Source organism: Onychostruthus taczanowskii, unplaced genomic scaffold, assembly GCF_017590055.1.
Source record: "Onychostruthus taczanowskii isolate IOZ18803 unplaced genomic scaffold, ASM1759005v1 scaffold97, whole genome shotgun sequence".
In the NCBI taxonomy this organism is placed as follows: Eukaryota; Metazoa; Chordata; class Aves; order Passeriformes; family Passeridae; genus Onychostruthus; species Onychostruthus taczanowskii.
The window spans coordinates 39,679-61,452 of record NW_024507768.1 but is presented as its reverse complement, the minus strand read 5'-3'; the positions used below and the strand labels follow the sequence as shown (position 1 = coordinate 61,452).

The following is a 21,774-nucleotide window of genomic DNA, read 5'->3' as shown; positions in this document are numbered from 1 at the left end:
ACCGGTTTACTTACAGTGGCCAGGATTATTGGGAGAATCTTTACAACCCTGTAAGATTTCAAGGAAACAGCACAGAATGCTGGGATATTCAAGAATGTGGAATGAGAAACTTTGTCTCTCTGAATTGGTCACCAACCTCAACTGAGGATGTGAAGGCATTATTCTGTGAAGGCTGGTGTGGAACACCTCTTAGTTTTTAGTAATGGGTGATCTAAATCTGGGGGCCTAAAAAGTCAAAGTTCATAGCTATTGGTGGTTCTGGAGTCGATTTTCTTAATGACAAAAGTAAGAAAATCCCCAAAGTCAACTGGGATGTACATTCTGTAATGGAGTTTGTGGTAACCTTATTTCCTTAATCTGGATAAACAAGTTTTCATTTCTTTCACTAGTACTGTAAACACCCTGTCAGTATTTTGAGCAGTCTGGTAAATGATTTATTAATACTGTAATGCTTATCTCTACCATAATTTCTGTAAGTCAGACTATATTACCAAGAATTTATTGGATGGTGTATAGCAGACTATGACTAAACAAGCCTTTCGGCATAACCCTGTCTAATATTTCTCAGCTTCAAGGTAGTAAATGAGTTTGGTTTAATGGATTAATGTGGCTGTGAAGAGCCTTGAAATGTAATGCTTCACCTGACAGGGAGCTTGCCTGCATTTTGAAGAAGCTGCAGTTTTTCAGGGAATGAGCAGAAGTTACCCTGGGTCCATAAAGGGGCCAGGATCTCTTTTCCCGCATGGGTCACTGGTCCAGGCATGGTTGTCACCTCACCTCCCGAAGTGGCCTGGATTTTCTTAGGGAACTCCTCTTTTCTATAGGCTGAGTCCCAACTTGGATTCCTACCTTCATTACCTGGGAGGGAGACAGGGACGTGTTGAGTGTGAGCATGCCATGGAGCGAGCCCTTGGTGGCCTGGGACACAAGCTGCCAGGCAGGCTGAGACTAGCAGCAATTTCTCCTCAGAAATCCCAGGGCTGTGGGCCCCCTTTCCTGAAGAAAAAGCAGGCTTCTGCACGGGAATCCATCTATGCTTCTAACCCACAAAATGAGGAAGCGCCTGCTGACTGGGTTGGACATTCTCAAAATGATCTAGTCTCTTTTCTGTGTTAGTTGTATAATAATGTGAACCTCCCACCTTCTCCTTGTGCTGAGAGCATAGGTGTGTATTTGCCAGGTCACAGTGAAGTACTTGCAGGTGAAGGATGGCAGGTACTGACAGCTGTGTCACCACTGGGTCTTTCCAGCCTCTCCACATTTCATGAATACAGTGATTCTCTTGCATGCTTGGAAATCATTCATTGTCCTCATTGAATGCATGTGCTCAGATCTGGAATTTATGTGAAATCATCGTATGTTAATAGCTGCTGAGGAATATAATAAAGCTAATGTGTTACACACTAATTCTGGCTTGGTTTTCCTAACACTGCATCCCTGGTTTGTGGAGCTGAACATTTCTTTAAATGCCTGTTGCTCAGTCACATGAAAAATCACTTAGTCTCAGTGGGTGTATTGACAGCCCAGTTTAATTAAACAGTAACTGTTTTCTACTTGATGAGCCCAGAGAATTCCTATTTTAGTTAGACTGTGAGTGAAGCCATTGGAGCTGCTTTATAGCTCTTAATATGTGTTTCACTGGAGTTTTCCTAGTCGGTGGCCTATGGCTGCCACAGCTTATGTAACCCATCATAGAGCTGAGCGGAGCTGTTGGATACTCTGGGATTCTGTTCACAGTGTGGAATTCTGAATGTATGTGATGATACTCTGGTTACATTTCTCCTCTGCTATGTTCTAAGAAAACAAAATTGCATCGCAGTATGTAATATCTGCAATTTTCACCCTGTGCTGTTCAAACTCCCCTGGGGGGGGGAGTGAGGAGACTTGGGGGGTGGAATTAAGGGGATCAGCAGGAGATGGCGGCAGATCACTGCGGGCTGGGCTGGGAGAGCTCCTCCCTGCCCGGTCCTCGAACTGTGGGGGCTATTTTTGGTGGATGAGAGGCTGGACGTGCCCTGGCTACATGCACTGGGACCCAGAAACCAGCCATACCCCCAACCCGCCTTCTCCCTTTAATTTGTCTCCCTAATTCGCAATGCTGTGTATTATTGCAGTGGCACTTGAGCCTTTTTTTTTTTTTCTGCAGTCATTTAATTCTCCTCCCCCAACTCCAGTGTGCATATCCTCATCCAAACAGGTTATTTTTGTTAATTTAAATTAAAACTGAAAACAAGAGGCTTTTGCCTGTTCATCTGGCAGAACCTGAGTGGTATAAAGTATATAATTCCTCTTGACTGATCCCTTTGTTGCCGGTGTCATCCTTTAGAAGCGGCTCAGCAGCACAACAGACACCAACCCATCGTTTATCAGGTCATTTTGGAGAGGCTGGTACATGAGGTTTTCCTAAAAGCCTGCGTGAAGCAATGTAAAAGAAGCATGTTCAGCTCCTGGCAGGAAAATAATCTGACTTTTGCCAGAGGTTGCCTAAACCATCCTTACTATTACTTTATTTTTCTGCTTTCTAATGCACACCATTCTCTGTGTGAATTTCTGTAACTTTTCCTCTGCTCACTATTTTGTTTGACTTTTCTCTGTTTTCCTTAGGCAATCCTGTCAGTCTTCAATTTAGTCATCTTGGTCTCACAGTATAGTGTAGTCTCTAAGCTTTTAATATTAACCTCTCAGTATTGGTGTATCCTTAGTAGCAGCCTTGCCTTTATTTTGTCTTTAAACTGAGTTGATATTTACTGAAATGGGTTTATAAGCTTTTAAAATTTTAAACATGAAGAGGGAAAGATCAGTGAGTAAATAAAGTCTGCAATTCTACACCCAGAACAGATTCTCACATATTGTCTGATTTTTCCAATGTGCAGTACTCTGAAAGTAGCTGATGAACAGATCCATCTGCCTCAGCAAAATATAAGTGTATTGATCTGCCTAAGTGAAATATGCTGGGATTGCTGAAGTGCATATCTGGCTTTGACAAGGAGGTGAATGGACCATTTCAGCAGCAAAACATTTTTTTAATGTTGAGGAACTATCTTGTCTACAAAGAGTAAAGTAATTTGTAGTAACAAATGGAAAATACTTTTCTTTCTGGAGATTACCCCATTTGTTTCCATATTGCATGACATGTTGTGCTTGTTGTGCTGCAGGAAGCAAATCCAAAGTTTTATGAGGAACAGTTCATGCTGGTAAAGCAGGGAATTGAGGTGTGGACTGTGGAGTTGCTGTGCCTTCCTGGGAGGGGTTTGGGTGGAGATCTGCCTTAGTGGGAATTGCTGTTGCTTATGTGACTGCTGGACAGCCACAGGGACAATGCTGAGGTGTTGTCCTAATACTGAAAAATGTTTTTTGTGTGTTTGGAAGTAATTTTTAAATAAATGATGCTGTTAAAGTTGGTGAAAAGTTGACTTCATTTGGAGTTCAGGACTTGTGTTCAGCACAGGATCTGCTGCTTGTTCAGAGGGTGTGCTGGGCTTATTCTCTCCTTGCCTGAGGGTTTAAGGTGATTTTGTGTGTGCTTTGCTTAATCTGTGGACATCACTGACCTCTCTGAAGGGCTGATAGGTAATCTTAGTTCCACTTTGGAATACTCATCGTGGCACGGTTTTGTTTGGAGGGAAGATGGTGCAGATTGAAATTCAGTTTGTTGTTGGTGAGTGGTGGTTGCTGAGGTCCTGTTTAAGAGTTGAGAACAAGATGTGGAATGCCCTCACCTTGGCTAAAAGGGAAGGGAAAGTATAAACTTACCACAACAAAACATGCAGCCAGCTTTGCAGAAGTGACACGTGTTGGGAAAACTTGGTTAGTGGTGGGAGGGTTTTGATGGTTTGGGATTTTTTCCAAATTTGACATATATGTAAGTACGGTAATTGATTGAAGATGTAGGTGAATGGGCCTTGTATGAGGACTGCTGTGGCGGTCTGTGATCTGTGTGAAGTGGTCTCCTCAGCAACTTTGAGCTCACAGGCTTCAAAGGCTCCTGTCAGCAATGCTTCTAAGGCAGGTTTATGCATTTCGTAACCTGTTGGTGATGTAATTTTACAGGAGCAGTTGTCTGTTCCAGCCTTTTTCCCTGCTGTTGTGCTACACCAGCATCCATCTGCTGCTGCCCATCTCCTGCTCTAGATTTGGAGACAAAGGTTGCGCTTTTTCCCTAAAGCCCTGAGTGTTCTGCTGAAGTACGTAACTTAAATTTACCAAGGTCACTGAACCCTATTTACTGTGTTTTCTGGTAGGCTGACAGGGTACAAAAGATTGGTTTGTACCCTCCTGTCTGAAGGATGAGGCAGTAATACAAGAACTCAGTTATTTGTGTGCTGAAGGGCCATGGTTCTCCAGTGATGTGACAGATTCACTAATGATACCTGACAGAAGTATTGCAAAGGAGTAATCGTAAAAAAACATAACTCCCTTCTGTTACGCAATGTTTTTAAGAAGGAAATATTTTCTTTTTATAATTTGAAGAATGCAAGTTCCCATGTGACAAAATATTGAAGTCAGGTGACTGGTGAGAAGGTGTAAATTGAATGGAAACTACTTCAAAATACAGTGAAATAGTTTGTCTGTAGAAACTTTGAATTTTGTTAATAGGTTTTATATTTTAATACTTTATATTGATTTTCAGACAATTCCAGAATATTGTCACTGTCTTGTTCGGAAGATGAGGGGGAATGGTTGTTAGTCAGCTCTGCTTAAAACCTCTGTGCCAGAAGAAATTCTTCCCTGTGATGGTGGTGAGGTCCTGGCACAGAGTGCCCAGAGAAGCTGTGGCTGCCCCATCTCTGGCAGCATTCCGGGCCAGGTTGGATGGGGCTTGGAGCAACCTGGGATAGTGGAAGGTGTCCCTGCCCATGGCAAGGGGTGAAACAAGATGAGCTTTAAGGTTCCTTTCTGACACAAACCATTCTGGGATTCTGTGATTTGATAGCACAAAATGGTATTTTCCATCAAGGCTGTTGTATTTAAAACAACGCAACTCTTCCAACTCCATGCTTTTTCTGAAACTTCCATAGCAGTGAAACACAATTCTTATTGTGAGATCCTGCTTTACAAATTATTCTAATTTATTCTTTTTTTTTTCCCTAAGGAAAAGTCATCAACAAGGACTTGCGCCACTACCTGAGCCTTCAGTTCCAGAAGGGCTCGATAGACCACAAACTCCAGCAAGTGATCAGAGACAATCTCTATTTGAGAACCATCCCTTGTAAGTATGTAAAGATCAGCCTCATTTCATCTGTTCCCGCTAACTCCCACATAATTTGTGAGTTTGAAATGCCTTCTCTCTTAATATAATTTAGCGTTTTACCTTGTAGTGGAGACTTCTGGCTTTGCAGCAGTAGCTTCACATCTGAAGTTGCTATGAATTGGTGCAGCCAGTATGGACTGAAAACCAGCAAAAACTTGAGAATTCAAAGTTCAGATTGTTTCAGTAATATCTGTGTGTTGATCTTCACAAGTTTGTCAGTAGTTGTTAGAATGACCCCAGCCACCACAAGAAATAAATCTTTCTCAGCGTGATCAAGCAGTGCCAAAACATCCTGAATTTTGTCAATGTGTTGTGGTTTTTTCTTCACAAAGAGCAAACTGAGACCTTGAGTGTCAAGTGCATTTGGCAGAACAGGGCAGCTGGCAGGAGGGTGGGAGGAGAGGTTGGGTGCAGAAGGGGTGACAGTGGTAGAATGTACAGGCAGACCGTTTGCTCATCCTGAGAAGACTGATTAAAGAGGCTCATTGTTGGCTGTTTAAATATTCATTGCACTAAAAACTTACTTTGTCAAGTAACGTTTTTGTATCTACAGGAATTCTGCTGTCTTCTCTCTGAGCACAACTGAGAGTTTGTGGCTTTCTTAAACTGCATTTCACTATTACTAGCTTTTATTTACTAGCTCTTTTTCATGCTGCTGCCTGAAAAAAATGATACATGCTTGCTATTAGGTTGTAGGCAGTAATGAATAGTAATGAATCAGTGAAGTCCTTTCAGGAGAGCTTTAATTAAGCTGTTGTAACTATGGGAGGCCTGTTTTCATAGACAAAACACTTTGAGAACCTCTGCATTAATACAGCAATCTACTGATGAAGTTTACCTACAGCCAGGAGTTGGAGTGTGGTTGAATTACACTCTGCATTGTAAGTTAAAAAATAAATTCTGTGCTGAGTTATGGATTTGGTGGCCCAAAAATCAAATGTGCTTAGTCATAATGACCTCATTGAAAATTAGAGAGTTGATGCTGGTGGAAATAGGGAAAGATGCAGCACTCTTACAGCTGGGTTAAAATAAAATACCACAGCTGTTCCCAGAATCCCAGACTGGGATTGCGTGGCCCAGTTGTTGTCAGCTGCCACAAACGTTGTTTTTGGTTCACTGACTATAAGAAAAAAATTCTCTCTTAATTGCCACCTCACCTAGCTGCTTCTTTCCTCCTCCCCCAATACCAGAAGTGTTGTTCCTATGTAACTTACTGGCTCAGTTTTTATACGTTATTGTTCACTTGCTCACCAGTTTTAACTCTTACTGGAGCGACATCATCTTTGTATAAAGATTTGAAAATACATTGTTTTTACTGAACTGTGCAGCAGGCGGCATTTGGTAACAAGCAGCACTTAAGTGTCTTACAAGAGTGTTTTCTTTGTCTTTGCAGGCACTACAAGGGCTCCCAGAGATGGAGAGGTCCCTGGGGTAGACTATAATTTCATTCCTGTTGAGCAGTTTAAAGCGTTGGAAGAAAGTGGAGCTTTACTAGAAAGTGGGACATATGATGGTATGTCAGTGATGTTTAATGGAATGGGAATAAGGACCCAATACTTGTGTCCAGGATCTTAGTCCAAGTGTAGCTCCTTGTGGTACCAGTTTTCCTGCTTTCTTGACGGTCTTGACAGTAGTAGAGAGACAATAGTTAGTCTATTTTTAGGTTACTGTGAAGAGGAGGAGCGATCTTGTTTTAAAGCTTTCTCATAATCTGCAGATTGTCCTTTCAACCACTCTTAATCCCACCAGATTATTTTCACCGCTGCATTTTTGGGAAGCATTCTAAAAAGGTTTGTTTGTGCCTGGTACAAATATAAGAGAACTTAGTCAATTTTGTGTACATGTCAGAGAACAGAGCCGTGTTCTTCTCTCAGATGTGCATCAAGAGACAGAAAGCAAGAGAAATTCTGACGCAGCAGGGAAACAAAAGCATTTTTCAGTGAGAAGTTGAACAGCACTAGACCAGATTGTCCAAATCTGTACGAAAGCTGGGTTTGTTAAATGTGGTGAGGAAAAACATTGTAATGAAGATGGTGAAAAAAGAAGATATCAAAAGTAGACGATCCTGTGAAAGGCTCTGTGCCTCTTGTTTTCCTTATCCGACACTATCTGTTAATATTGTCTGGTCTGTGGAAATCTCCTAAGCAAATTTAGGCTAAACTAGTAGTTTCTTTTTTTTTTATTCCTGAGCTGTACTGTATCTGGCTCTCCCCTCTCTGAGCCTTGCCCTTGCTTGATATTTGCAGAAGGGTTTTCCTTCTACATGTATTTAAATGGTCAAAACCATATCCAGGCTCCAAAAGTTACCCCAGCAGGAATTCTGGGAAGCTTCCTTGCTTTGTGCTCAATGCCCTAATAAAAATCATATGAGCAGTCAGGAGAAAGGTCAATTGCTGAAATTTTTTTCCAGAAAACAGCAGATGATTCCTTTGTAGCTTAGATTAAAATATTGAAGGAAAAAATTTGTTCCTTTTTCTGAAGTAAAAATATCAACATATTGATATGAAGCTGTTGCTATGAAGCCATATCAACATCTTTGTTTCGCTAGTGTATTGTCAGTAGAAAATTGCAAGTGTTAAAAATAAATTACTTGTTAACTGGTTTTATGGAAATAAATATCTCGTGTCTGCATAAAATTAATTTACTTTTTGACTTCAGTATTTCTGTTGCTCCAAATCCATCTTTTTCTTTAGGAAACTTGTAGCAGGATAATAGTTCTCATGTAACCTCTTGTTTTCTGACAGCTAGTGATGCATTAGCAAGAAGTCAGTGTATGAATAAATAGCTTTGGTTGTTGATTGGGTTTTGGTAGTGCTGATGTCTTCTTTGAGGCTTTAAAATTTCACCAAAATACGTTTCCGTGGGCACTAAACTGGTAACAGCCACTGCTAGTGCCTTCAGCAGTATCAGTGCTTCAGTGATCCTGACTTTTGTCTCATTTTCAGGTAATTTTTATGGTACTCCAAAGCCTCCAGCAGAGCCCAGCCCCTTTCAGCCAGATCCAGTGGATCAAGTTCTTTTTGACAATGATTTTGATACTGAATCGCAGAGGAAAAGAACCACATCTGTCAGCAAAATGCAAAGGATGGAAAGCTCTCTCCCTGAAGAGGAGGAAGAGGAGGAAAAGGAAGCAGTTAATGGCAGCGGAGGGATAGGTTGGTTGACAAGGGGAGAAATTCCCTGGAGTATTGTATGAATGGATAAGGACTGTACAAAAAACATTCATGCTTCCTTAGTTTTGGTGAAGTATGAAGGCAGTTTCTGTTCAGGCTGGTGCTTCTACTTGATTTTGAGATGACCTTTTAAAAAGAACCAGCTGTTCTCCCAGCCAGATGTGCAGTTGCATCATAAAATGCACTGCTTGGTCAAGAACATGTGGTGCTGGAAGTGGGCCAGTTACATGAGCGGGAAGGAAAAATCTGTCCACTCTTGAAATAACAGAATACTTCACAGAGTAGAATTCATACCCTGCAAATGTTACTGTTGAATTTTGAGGCAACTATTGAATTTGTACACAGGAGATTTTAAGGAAGTGATTGGTTCAGAAGGGGCAACATTGGCTCATACTGTAAAATTTTCAGATAATTTTGCATAGGGGAACTATCACACAACCTGAAACCACCTAAGGGGGACCTCGTGGAGAGAATCAAAGCCAAGCGTGTTGAGGCTGGAGCAGTGTCCAGCAGGACCTTTCTGGGATTGGCAAGATGCCCTTTTCCTTTTGCTGTCATGGTTACTCATCTGGAGGGGGGAGAATTGATGGTGGAGAGGAACTGTCACATTGCATTTGCAGCTGATCCTGTGTGTCTGTTTAGGACAGAGTTACACTGACCAGACCTGACCTAATCTTGTAATCTTCAGGGCTGGCAACACCACAGAGGGGCCAGTGGTCAGGCTGGTGGTTGGGTGAAGGTCACGGACATCATCATGTCACAGAGGGTATCAAGCATAACCTCGGTTCTGAAGGGTAGAGGCTTCTATTTAAAGTTTCCTGCAGGAATTTTTGGGATCTTTTTGCTAGTTGTGGCTTGTAGGAAGGTGTTGTTTATTTTACTGGCAGTTTGTGTCTTCTCTACATTTCCTTCTGATTCTTTGGGGAATATTAGTAGAATTTTTTTTTTATTGCTTTATGGCATTACAAACACTGTTCTCTCTGTAGAAATGGCAACAGAGCATAGTCAACTTGGATTTCTGCCAGTGTTGATTTTTCAAAGTCGGCTCAGACACATAATACAAGGTTAATTCTGTTTGGCAGGGGAAGAGCAGAGTTCAGTCTTTTCATGTCAGCTTTTCAAAGTTCATAGCTGAAAAAAAAAGTGAAAAAATGCACATCACATACAGGGACATGTTAGACATCCACTCATAGCCAGATTAAGAGGGTGGTTCTTTGTGAGAAACAACATAAGCATCTGACAAACACTTTCCCTGAACAACTGCAGAAAACAAAGAAAAACATTCAGATTCTCCTGACTGGATGAAACCTGTTCCCAGCTACAACCAGACAAGCAGCAACATGGACTTCAGAAATTATTTGTCAAGGGATGAGACCCTGGAACCACTACCCAAGAACTGGGAAATGGCTTACACGGACACTGGCATGATCTACTTCATCGAGTGAGTAACTCGCTCCTTGGAGGAGAGCAGTGCTGGTGGCTGCAGTCTGGAAAGCTTGCTCTTTCACCTCTCTTCTTCTCTTGCTGCGTCTATTTCTTTATGAAATTTGCTATTTTCCTGCTGTTACATTCCTTACTCATAGTCCTCAATGTTGCGTGTTCAGTACAATTGCCAGGAATTGTGCAGGAAGATCCTATGGTTCCACCTGCAATTCAGTTTATTTGTTCTAAGTTTTGTATCTCACACATACAAAGCTGGCTGAGTACTGCTAAGGGAAGTGTGACATGGAAACCTTCTCTATGTCAAATTTCTCTGAAATTTGAGACTTTGTTTAGCTTTTCTTCTCTGCTTGTGTTCCTTGGAAGGGAATGGATGTTTCAAAATACAAATAGCCCAGATGAAAGTCCAGGATAGAAAAGTAGCTCATATGTGCACATGTAAAACTGCCTCATCTATAAATCCTAAGGCAAAAATGAAACAGAAACCTTCCTGAGAGTTTAGCATATGAGGAGGCTAAAAATATTTTTTTTCCTATCAGGTAGAAACAGCTGCTATTCCCATATGAGCTTTTGGGGGCTGGGGGGAGGATCTGTGCCTCTAACACTTCCTGAGTGCCCTGGAGAGTCTCCAGTGTGCTGGTGCCTTTTCTTTTTAGTATTTTATTATGTGACCGAGGCACAAATAAAGGTTGTATTATCTGAAGCCTACAGTTTTCTACAATAGTAAATACTTGAAGGAAAGTTTCTTCAGTGTGAGGGAGTTCTCTTACTGGCATGTGTTCTGCTCCACAGTCACAACACCAAGACAACCACATGGCTTGATCCCCGACTCTGTAAGAAGGCCAAAGCTCCTGAAGATTGTGAAGATGGAGGTGAGATATTCAGAATGCATTTGTCACCTGTCACTGATAAATGTATGAGTTTATCCCAGCTGGATACAGTCGATTACTTCTGTGGTAGAAGCTTCTCCCTGCTAGATGTGACTCTGGAGCTGGCAGCATAGTGCTGAGTGTCCCCTGTTTGGTGGCAATAGGAATTTACATAAGACTAGGAAAGTCTGTGGTGTATTTTCCCTGGAGTAGTAGAATCTGGCCAGATGGAAGGTTTATCTGCATTCCTGAGCAGAATATGAGATGTTTTGTTCCAGTAAGTGTCATTCTTAAGGAGATAGCTTCACATGAGTGATGATCTCATTGGAAATTGTTGTATAGGTGGAATATAGCAGGAGAAGGTCCATAAGTAACAGAATATAGGAATAACAAAGAAGGTATGGCAAAATACATATTGCTAATGATAACTATTGCATGTGACATAGTATTTAAATGCAGAAGCTAAGGGAACAATCTGACTGATTTAAATGCCTTCAAGACTTCCAGGTCAGTAGCCTCCAGGCAGGCAATTTGTGCAACCATTTGCTACACAGTTGGCGAATTTAGTCTGCTAGAAAAGAGTATCAGGTACGTCTGTCTTCAGCAAATGCCTGACATGTTCCAAAAGCTGAAGCAGCCTCAGAATGACCTGTCATCCTCCAAAATTGCCCAGCCTAACAGCCATGTATCCATAATGAAGCCAGCTGGAGTAATGGCTGCATACTGCTGCTTATTAAACATACATGCAGCTCCTTAAATAGAGATGCAGGATATCCAGATAAACAAATAGTTAAATTAATAGACCCATTGGGTCTTTAGTCAGACCCTGTGGAACAATACTGGTATTAGTAATTGTTGTCATATGCTGTCATATGCTGGGGAAATCCTGTTATTGTCAAACTTAGGGCAGCCTCAAAGAAGATTGCAGGGCAAGTTTATCCTTAAAATGTCTGGCTGACTATATTAATTATTCTAATATTTAAATTTCCATGGTCAAGATAACTAGAACAATAAACTTGATAAGCTGACCTCTGTGGTAACTGCTTATTGCCTTCAGTCAGTCATGAGCTGCTTGGTCTCTCTTACCAGATGCTGAATTTGCCATAAAAAAGGAGCCTTTTGGATGTAATTTTCAGTACAAACAGGTCTTTAAGTTTCTTATATGTTTAAAGTGGTGTGATTTCATTGAATACAAGGCTCATCATTTAGTGCAAGAAAGAGTAAGAGTTGCTGGGCTTCAGATTACCTGGAACAGGCTTTTACCTTTCATCAGGGAAGAAAATGGGACCTGTATTTTCCTCATATATTTCATGAGCATAGGTGTTCTTTAATAAGAACTCTGATATTTGTGGATAGTTTTCCCTTGTTATGGAGAATTCGGTCTTTCTGATTGCAGAACTTCCTTATGGATGGGAGAAAATAGAAGACCCTCAATATGGGACATATTACGTTGAGTAAGTGCTAATTATTGATTTGGCATACATAAATATTGAGCATGAAATTCCGAAGTCCTTGATCCCCAGTAAGTAGAGATTGTAATGCAGTGAAAGGCCAGGCTGGACAGGGCTAGGTGCAACCTGGTCTAGTATCCGTGCTCATGGCAGGGGCTGGAACTGGATGGGCTTTCAGGTTCCTTCCAGTCCAAAACATTCTGTGATTCTGTGAAACTATTAAATATATCCAGAAAAAACATCTCTGGGGTCGCAAACTCGTGGCACAAACTTCTGGTATCGCTGGCATGTGGGAAAATCCACAGACTTAAAGACTTCAGGACTGTTTTTCATTTGGGGAAGGAAAGCAAGTTGCAACCAAAATAATTTATAGATGGAAATGAGCTGATGTCATTTTTCTTAGCTTAACAAAAACAGAGTCACTTGACTTAAGAATGGCACCTGATAACTTTAAAAGAGTAAAAATAACTTGTAGATCATTGCTGTATTCAAAGAGCCAAGTCAATAACCACTAAACTGCTGCAGGAGCTCTTTTGAATCTCCTTCAGCCAGAGGAAATGAAATCTCTCCTTAACCATGGAGAAGAAAAATGGTAGAGTTGAAAATGTAGCTTCAGAGAACAAGCAAACATTTTGTACTTAGCAAAGCCAAGGTATTTGAATTATGCTCAAATTTGTTGGTTTTCCCCTCATATGCTGTACTTTTCTGTCATCTACTAGGGAAAAGTTGATGCCTGAGTTTGTAAACAGTATAGGTAGAAGGGTCAAGAGAAAAAGCAGGTTTGCTCAGATCAACTCTGCCTGGTGATTAAAGGAAGTAAAATTTGATTTGCCTCAAAGTAAGTAAGCTGCTGAAAGAATGAACATGCTTTCAGTATTGGTTATGAGAGGTTTTTCATTCATTTCTCCAGACCATTCATCTGACATAATAAAAAGTAGTGTTTGTAGATGTATTTTTTGGGGTTGTCTTTTTTGGGAAGTAGTCAGAATGTTTTCTGTTGAAATCCTGATCTACCTTTTGTATGCCTGCAGTCATATTAACCAGAAAACTCAGTTTGAAAATCCAGTATTGGAAGCCAAAAGGAAAAAGCAGCTAGGACAGACTGATGCTGGCCCTTCCAAATCAGGTATCACTGAATATTGTGTTCTTTGTCACATATATCTTTATCTGCAAGTATGCTTTGTAAAAATCCAGTTCTGGAATTCATGAATGCCTCAGCCTTGTCTTTTTTTAGCCATTACAGTGTTACCCTCCAATATATTTTGGGTTTTTTGAGGGATTTTTTCATGTTAAAATTTAACCAAGGCACTAAGACTGCTTTTAAATAATTTTGGTTGTTCTGAAGCTGGTTGTCATAAACAGCTTTGGAATATACGGAGGGTTAGAAGAGCCATCTGGAAGTGCAGGTAAAGCTGCACCTGGAGTTTGTATGCTTTTGATCTACTTTAAGCTTGGTATTCAAGGATAAAAATTGGGAATTTGAGGTGGGAGGTTTGCATACAGCTCTGTTGCAACCTGTTCAGAAAAACTCTTTTCCATTCACTGAATTCAGCTGGAAAATGAGTGTAGCACTTTCCTGTCTGTTTATCCATTAAAACTGCTTCAGAAGCTGAGCAACAATAAACAAATTAACCTTTGTGACACCTTAAACAAAAAATTTACCAGAACTAACCCTGGTTTCCTGCCCTCCTGACTCTGTATTCCGTAATTCCAAAGGGCCAGGGAGGTCTGTCTTCACTCAAGATCCATCCCAGCTTACTGGAGCACTTATAAGGACATCCCTGAAAAAAAGTACCATGGGATTCGGCTTCACAATCATCGGAGGGGACAGGCCTGATGAGTTTCTCCAGGTGAAGAATGTGTTAAAAGATGGACCCGCTGCACAAGATGGAAGAATTGCTCCAGGTCAAGTATTATTTCTGTAAACTTCCATTTCCTGGGATACTTTGGAGAACACAGCTTTGAGGCACAGGAGGTTGGACAACTCCATCCACATCCTCACTAAATAAAATACTTTCATATTTGTGAAAGATCTGTGCAGAGCAGTGGCTGAAAAGGAAAAGAAGCAGCATTCTAGATAAAAATTGACTTTAAAGGCACTTCTGAAGGTTTCAGTACTTCTGCTTTAGCAAAGACACTGGTCTTCATGTTTATTCATAGAATGGTTTTCCTCTCTGTAAGTGAAGTAAAAATAGTGTGTTTGAATCCTGGTCTGTTTTGTCTTGTTGCTACCAAAAACCATGACACGGATTACTAAAACTGCAAAAAGCCCACAGGAGTGAGGAAGCAAAGTTGTGTGAGCCGGACAAGTGAGGAGAGAAGAGGGATGAGCAACCCATGAAGATTTGCGCATTTTTTCATGGTTATTACGTGTGTAATTAAGTTACCTATAACCTTACCATAACATCTGGTTTGCATATTAGAAAGGGCAAAATGCTTCTTTACGTATAACATAAACTCTTCAAATAGGTAAAAGAATTCATACTTTGAATGATAAGTAGTATTTTACTTACAAAATGGAACAATTTCCTGTTTTGTTGCTGATGTATTGTTTGAACTTCTTTGTATGTGGTTCATTTTCCACCTCTGCAAAAATGAAAACAATCCTGCAGAACTGTTGGAATGAGAAGATGTGCAGCTATTCCGGTTGTAGTTCATGGAATAAGAGAGATCCTGTTTTACTGATGCCTGGGCATTAAAGGGATAGGACATACTGTACCTCACATGCAAAGTTTCACATCAAAATTATGAAAACATGAAACAAGGTTTTGGGATCTGAAGCCCACGTAATTTCATTTTGGAAATGCATTCATAGTCACATGTGGCAGCTGTAAGAGTATGGAGCATGTGTGTGTGCACAATCCTAGCTTAAGTTCAGCCAGTCCTAAAATAAACACGGGGCCAAAAAAATCCTATTTATTCTGCATTGGGTTTAGGATGCTCTGCAATTTGAATTAAAGTAGAAGACGTCTGCTGGCTGTAGTGTGTGTGCTCTGCTTCATCTCCCATGACTGTACAGTATCATTTTTTAAATCTGCTGCAGATTAAACTTTATATATTTAGCGCACTGTGTCCTGAGATGAAATAGAATAAATGCAAAGAGAAAATCCTTTATGCTTTTTGGCAATATTAGCCATGAGGTAATATCTCAGACACTAGTTATTAATTTGAAGACAGCACTGTGATTTCTTCAAGGTGGGCTTTTGTTGAAGGTTCCGCTTCTGTTTCTGACACCGTCAAAATTTCTTTTGTAACAGGCGACGTCATTGTGGACATTAATGGAAGCTGTGTCCTTGGCCATACCCATGCAGATGTTGTCCAGATGTTTCAGCTCATTCCCATCAATCAGTATGTGAACATGACTTTGTGCCGTGGGTACCCTCTTCCTGATGACAACGAAGACCCCATGGTGGATATCATGACAGCCACACCTGTCATTAATGGCCTGCCGGTGGCCAAGGGAGATGCTTCCATGTCCAGCCAAGATTTAGTAGCAGCCACAGTTGTGTTGGACCAGAATGGGAAAGTGTTGGTCAACGGTCGCCTGAACGGCCCTTCTGTGGATTCAGCAGAGCAGAGGGTCTCCTTTGCCTCCTCAGGAGGCTCTCAGCCGGAGCTGGTCACCATCCCTCTGGTCAAAGGGCCTAAAGGCTTTGGGTTTGCCATTGCAGACAGTCCCACAGGCCAGAAGGTGAAGATGATTTTGGACAGCCAGTGGTGCCAAGGCCTACAGAAAGGGGATGTCATCAAGGAGATTTGCCATCAGAATGTGCAGAACTTGACCCACTTGCAGGTGGTGGAGGTGCTCAAGCAGTTTCCAGTAGGAGCGGAGGTGCCCCTGCTTATCTTAAGAGGAGGTACAGACAAAATTGCAGTTGTCATACAGGTTATAAGCTTTTAAAAGTCCTATTTTACTGTAATATCTAAATAGTGTCCAGTCTTGACAGCTAAGCAGCAGTTCATTATATCTCTGAGCCATTATGTTCTAAGTTTGATTTATACCCCTGACCATTTAGGGTGAGAGCATGTTGCTGGGGTTTTGTTCGAAGTTTCAGTTATTTTCTTTGCGTTTTTTTTTTTCCTCAACAATTATATGGTGACATGTTTATGCACTGTCTCTTCCAAGTCTCTGGGGAGTGCTAAAGCAAACACGTGGTCTCCAGTATAATGCAAAGCATATGATGGACTGAGTTTTGTGAGGTTCTCCAAATATATTCTAGTAACTGTGTCTGTAGTGAACAGGGAATTGCAGGCGATGGGAAGAAGCTTTAGCAAAGAGGTGGAGCTCATCACTGGGAATAGCAGAAAAAATTCAGATTTTTCCTTTGCATCTTCACACCTCTTCCTTCATGGTCAGTCACAGACCAGAATGCATCTTCTCCCCAGAAACCGTGGTAGATAGTGTGTGTCTTTCAAAGGAAGCTGAATCTGGATGGATTATGAGGCAGCTTGTGGCTGCTCAGTGTCCCTTCAGGCTTTATTGTAACGCTGACTTCAGCCACTGGCATTTGCAAAAATCTCTGGATCCTTTTCTGTATAAATACTACTGTTCCTTAATCAGCTAAGGAAATAATTAGATTTCTTTATGGCAAGTGAAATTCCTTCAGACAAATTCATGAGTCTCCTTATCCTATGAACTGAGGGGTGACTTGGTTGACCAGCTTCTAGAAGAAAGAGAAATAGATATTTTTCATTGTTGTACAGCTTTCAGTTCTAATTGAGACTTCGCTTAAAGTGATGGTTTTGGTCACTTTGCCATTTAAAAGCATGGTGAATCAGCTGCAGTTATTTTCACCCCAGAGGCGGCTGAATTATATTGCTGAAATGTTGTTGAAACTTCTTGTAACCTGCTGTTAAAGCTACTTTCTATTTTCTTCAGGTCCACCCTCCCCTACTAAAGCTGCCAAAGGAGTGAGTATTGGTGATGTATTTAACTTGTTTCTGACCTGCTTTGTAATCTCATTTCCTCTGGATTTTAGTCCCTGTGATAACCTGCAAGATGGTTTAGCAAAACCACATCTGCTTGGTAGGCATAAATTCTTTGTCAAAGTACCTGCTGTTAAAAGTACCCATTAAAAGGGAAACAAAATATGGCACCTATTTTTTTCATTCTTAAAGGAAGTTTATGATCCTTTGATTCTTCTCAATCCTCACATAGAATTAATGGGCTGGAAATGCTTTTCATAGATCCATATTTTCAGCAAGTCTCTATGGAGCTGTACATTCCTAGCTCAATACTCATTGCTCTTGGAAGTTTGATCTGTCAGGGCATCTTTAATATATATTAGCTCAGTAGAGAATTCTTGGTCTTTATAGAACAACCTCTGATTTAATATTGGTGATATTAATGCTTATGTTTATTATGAAGGTTTCTGTTGTAAATTAGGCTGGTCAAACACAGATACTTCTTTAAAAATGCTTCTTGTACAGAACATATCAGGGCAATTTATGAAAACCCCATTATCAGAACATAGCTGTAACTTCTCTTTCTATCTTTATCCTGCTGTTTGAGTGCAACCTTAGTTGTATTCCAGCAGTGGAATGACACAAGCACACATGTTCAGTATACTCAGAGATGACTGTGCTCAGTAAGATCTTCAGATTCAATTCCTTGCAAGCATCCACCTGCCTGCACTGAATAAATCAGAGCAGAAATCCCTGCAGTTGGAGGCCCCTGGCCCTGTCAGCATGGATCCCAGGGCAATGTGCTAAAAATAGTTTGGACTTGGGGACTGGCATTCTATTCCAGCACACATACAGCAGCAACAGCCCACAGAGTGCTCGATGCTCAGTGGCATTAAGCAGCGTGGCAAAATAATTAACTTTAAAAGGGCAAGTTCTTGTGTTTATAAACATACAAGAAGTGTCAGACTGCTGAATGGCTCTGGGCAGTTTCTTCTGCTCTTGGTGAAAGGGCAGATGTACGTCTGTTCTGCTCCTGCTGTGGTTTAGCATGCACTGCCATGTGCCAGTTTTCCAGGCTGGGTTTCAGCTCAGAAGAAATGTTTAGAGTTATTTTGTTGCATAATTGATTGGGGATTTAGATGAGGGATCACAAGGATGTTTGGTGTCCTTGCCTCATGACCAAGAGTGTTGCAGCTGTCAGATCATGCAAAGGCAAATAGCGAGTTGTTAATACCTCACCCTACCCAGGTGTGTCCTCCTGCCCCATATGTATATTGTTTCAGCAAACAGCTCATGCCGGGAGCACCTCTGGTGCTTGTGGAGAGGAGCTTGGCAGAGGACAGGAGGCAGTGCCTGTGGAGCAGTGTGTGCCTATGGTGCTGGATTGTGGTCCAGAGCCTGGCAGGCACCTGACGAGGATTCGGTGTCTTCTCCAAATGTTATCGGTCCTTTATGCTCTGCTTCATCCCATGTGTTGGTAACTACCAGCATCTGCCCATCTTCACTCCTCTCTGAGCATCAGTCACTTCAAACTCTTTCCAAGCCTAGTCTCCAGTAGAAATTCATGTACCAGTGAGAAAGACTTTAGTACTCTGGTCAGACATATCCAATGGAAAAGCTGTAATTTTGTTCCTTTCTTCCTGTGTCTTTCTTCTGCATGGTGTTAATTGTCTTTGCACCCACAAGTGTAGTCATGCCTTTATTTAATGTGGGTTTTTTTTTAATCTGTGGACTGTTTCAGAAGGACAAGCAGGACAGTTCTGGGAGTTTGGAAGCTGTCAGTGATACCATTCCGCAGCCGATGCCCTTCCCACCCTCTGCTGTGCGACCAGGCTCTCCTAAACTGGACCCGTCTGAAGTCTACCTGAAGTCTAAGACAATTTATGAGGACAAACGTAAGTACATCATATTCAACTTGAAAATACTCAATTATGAAGGAATTTTTTCTTTTGTTGCATGTGCAGTAAAACTACTGAGACTTTGTTGCTAAGTTTGTTAGCCTGCTGTGGATAAAACATTTCAAGTAATGCATAATTCAAACAGCAGTCAGAAAAATAAAAAAGATAAAGTATGTTTCAACCGTATTTTTAGTAAAACAGTTAATTGCAGAAATAATGTCAAGGATGGTTCTGAAGTAAACTGCAGCAAACCTGCTTATAAAAGTAGTTCTGAGTTGTGTTACAGAGTGGCTTTTATCCTGGTCTGCTGCACAGATGTAGTTGAGATTTCTGCTTTGAAAATTAATGATACCGTTTTGAAAAGAGACTATCACTGTATTTCTGGTTACTGTGTTTTGTCACTTGAAGACTCAAGAGTGTACCACCAAAGCATAATCCTTCAAGAATCCCTCAATAATACAAGATAGTTCCTTACATATTTTGAAATACTGTTTTTTTTCTTAGCTTCAAACACAAGAGATTTAGATGTTTTCCTGAGAAAACAAGAGTCAGGCTTTGGTTTCCGGGTGCTTGGTGGGGACGGACCAGATCAGCCTGTAAGTGAAACTGCTCACAGTTATCTCATAGCATTGCTGTTGGAATGATCCTACTCTGTTATCGTCATTTCCCATCATCCCATCCCGGCAGTTCAGTGATGGCAAAATTGATCGATTCGCTACCTGCCTTTCAGAGATCAGGAATTGGTCCCCATTTCCTTTATTTTTTCCGATCTTTGTGGACTCCAGTCTCCAAGGTTCTGCACCCTTCCCACTACTGAGCCCGTCCTTGGCCACATTTTTTGTCGGGCCGAGGACACTGGTGGTGTTTCTACAGCTGTTGTGTGTCTCGGAGCCCTTGGAAGGGCCGTGCTGGTCCCCAGCCTTTGCCCATTGTCGCCTGATCCCAGTGGTGATCAGTCATTGGTGAGCTGTGCACAGCAGCGAATCCTGGGAAGCAGGTGAGTGGAAGGAAGCAGTTGCTCCTCCAGTCAAAATTTCATTAGGCTGTTCCTTTCCTTGCAGCCCAGTGAAACGAGGTTTGAGATGGTGACACACCACGTCTATTCCTTGCTTCTCCTGCTGGATTTTTAAGCATGCATTATGTTAGAGGCAGTGTTGGGCAAATGCCAGAACAAACACCCCTGGATGGTCTGTTCTCCAAGGGCAGGTTTTGGGAGACTCTATTTTCAAACGTGCATACATTTCTCTTTGGGAAGAAGCTCTAACTCTTGTACTGTATATCAGGGACCTTTCTTTAAGCTGTTTAACTGGAGAGAAAAAGCTTTTGGAATAGATCTGCGTAGATTGTTTTCTGATTACAGTGAAGGAATTCAGTTTTTCCATTCCCAGCTGTGATCCAGTGCTAGCTTTTTTTTTTTTGTTGTTTTTCTTCCTCCCTCACTAACATTCATTTAAAGTAAAGAGCAAACCCAGAGAATGTTACTTCTGTTGCACTTTATAGCATTTGTGGTGTTTGGTTTCCATAACACTCACAGCTGTTAGGAAGTGCGGAGCTGATGGCTTGAGTGCTGTGTACTGATGAACTGCCCACCATTCTTAACCTCCAGCAGTACTAGCTGTGGTTACCCTTAATCTTCAATTTAGTTGAAAGTCATTGTAGAATGTCAAATTGAGTGTGGTGTTCTTCTCTGTATTATATTTAGTAGCACTTTTTGAGGTGGGGGGTAGGCAGAACTGTTGATGTTTAAGTTAATTATCTAATTACCAAAAGCTGAGAACTGAAGCATCTTGAAAAGTGGAACTGTCTATAAGCAACTTTTCAGAAATAAATTTGAGTTTGTTCAAAAGCTTTTATTTCTTCCCCAGTCATTCTTCCTCAGTTCTGGGTAAAAAAAATAAAAATAGAATGAACGTCAGAGGTTTTTGTGTCATAAATGTCTAGGAAATCATATATATGATAAGTACGTGGTGTGTGCTCATTTCAAAAACTGAGCTGTCTAATAAACTGGAAAACATGCTCAAGAGAGAAGAACTGACTAAAATATAGATTAAAGACTTTTGAAGTATTTAGTGAATGTTTTGAGACTCCAGATTGTCTCCACTAGATCAGCTTGTGCAGAGTACAATTGCTGGCTGCATTTCTGCTAGAGCTGGACAGTGAGGTAATCTTTAAGAGTCTTCCCCAAAAGACCTCTTCTGCACAGATTCACCTGGATTCCAACCACTGTGTGTTCTGATGAACTCACGTTCCCTTTCAAACTCCTGGACTCTGCTCACAGATTTATATTGGAGCAATAATCCCATTGGGAGCAGCGGAAAAGGACGGGAGGCTGCGTGCAGCGGATGAGCTGATGTGCATTGACGGAGTCCCTGTGAAAGGGAAGTCACACAAGCAAGTTCTGGATTTAATGACCAGTGCCGCTCGGAATGGGCAGGTGCTGCTCACTGTCCGGAGGAAGATCTTCTTCAGTGGTAGGTGTCTGCTTGCCTAGAAAGAGCACTTAGGGCTTGTAATCAAATCTACTGAAGCTGCTCTGGAACTTAATTACTGCACTGGGGCTGAGCAGCCTGAGATTGAGGAGGGTCAGCTATAACTATTAAATGGAGAAAAGCAGAATTTAATAGGCTTGGACTCTGTTGCTCACTAGCTTGCACTGCTCACACAGGTAAGGCTCTGAAAATGATGATGCAGGGGTGGTTTCTTCAAACCTTTTTGCAGGTAGTAGTTAGAACAGCCATTAGTGCTATGGAAATTGCATTATAATGCAGTCTGTTTTCTCAACATCCC

At 41.3% G+C, this 21,774-nt stretch overlaps 1 protein-coding gene across 4 annotated transcripts in view; it reads left to right on the top strand.

Annotated features, from left to right (window-relative positions):
* Positions 1 to 21,774, top strand: part of MAGI3 (membrane associated guanylate kinase, WW and PDZ domain containing 3) — a 53,077-nt gene that overhangs the window by 17,045 nt on the left and 14,258 nt on the right. For 2 of the 4 annotated variants that reach the window (XM_041427070.1, XM_041427074.1), the window contains exons 2-14: positions 5,093 to 5,209; positions 6,645 to 6,764; positions 8,197 to 8,406; positions 9,691 to 9,865; positions 10,657 to 10,736; positions 12,130 to 12,187; positions 13,216 to 13,310; positions 13,901 to 14,089; positions 15,442 to 16,041; positions 17,064 to 17,095; positions 18,831 to 18,984; positions 19,492 to 19,583; positions 21,266 to 21,458. In XM_041427070.1, the coding sequence (XP_041283004.1) occupies positions 5,093 to 5,209; positions 6,645 to 6,764; positions 8,197 to 8,406; positions 9,691 to 9,865; positions 10,657 to 10,736; positions 12,130 to 12,187; positions 13,216 to 13,310; positions 13,901 to 14,089; positions 15,442 to 16,041; positions 17,064 to 17,095; positions 18,831 to 18,984; positions 19,492 to 19,583; positions 21,266 to 21,458 (2,115 nt within the window). Of the gene's footprint in view, positions 1 to 5,092; positions 5,210 to 6,644; positions 6,765 to 8,196; positions 8,407 to 9,690; positions 9,866 to 10,656; positions 10,737 to 12,129; positions 12,188 to 13,215; positions 13,311 to 13,900; positions 14,090 to 15,441; positions 16,071 to 17,063; positions 17,096 to 18,830; positions 18,985 to 19,491; positions 19,584 to 21,265; positions 21,459 to 21,774 lie in introns of all 4 variants that reach the window. The other 2 variants (XM_041427071.1, XM_041427072.1) reach the window with 2 other exon arrangements.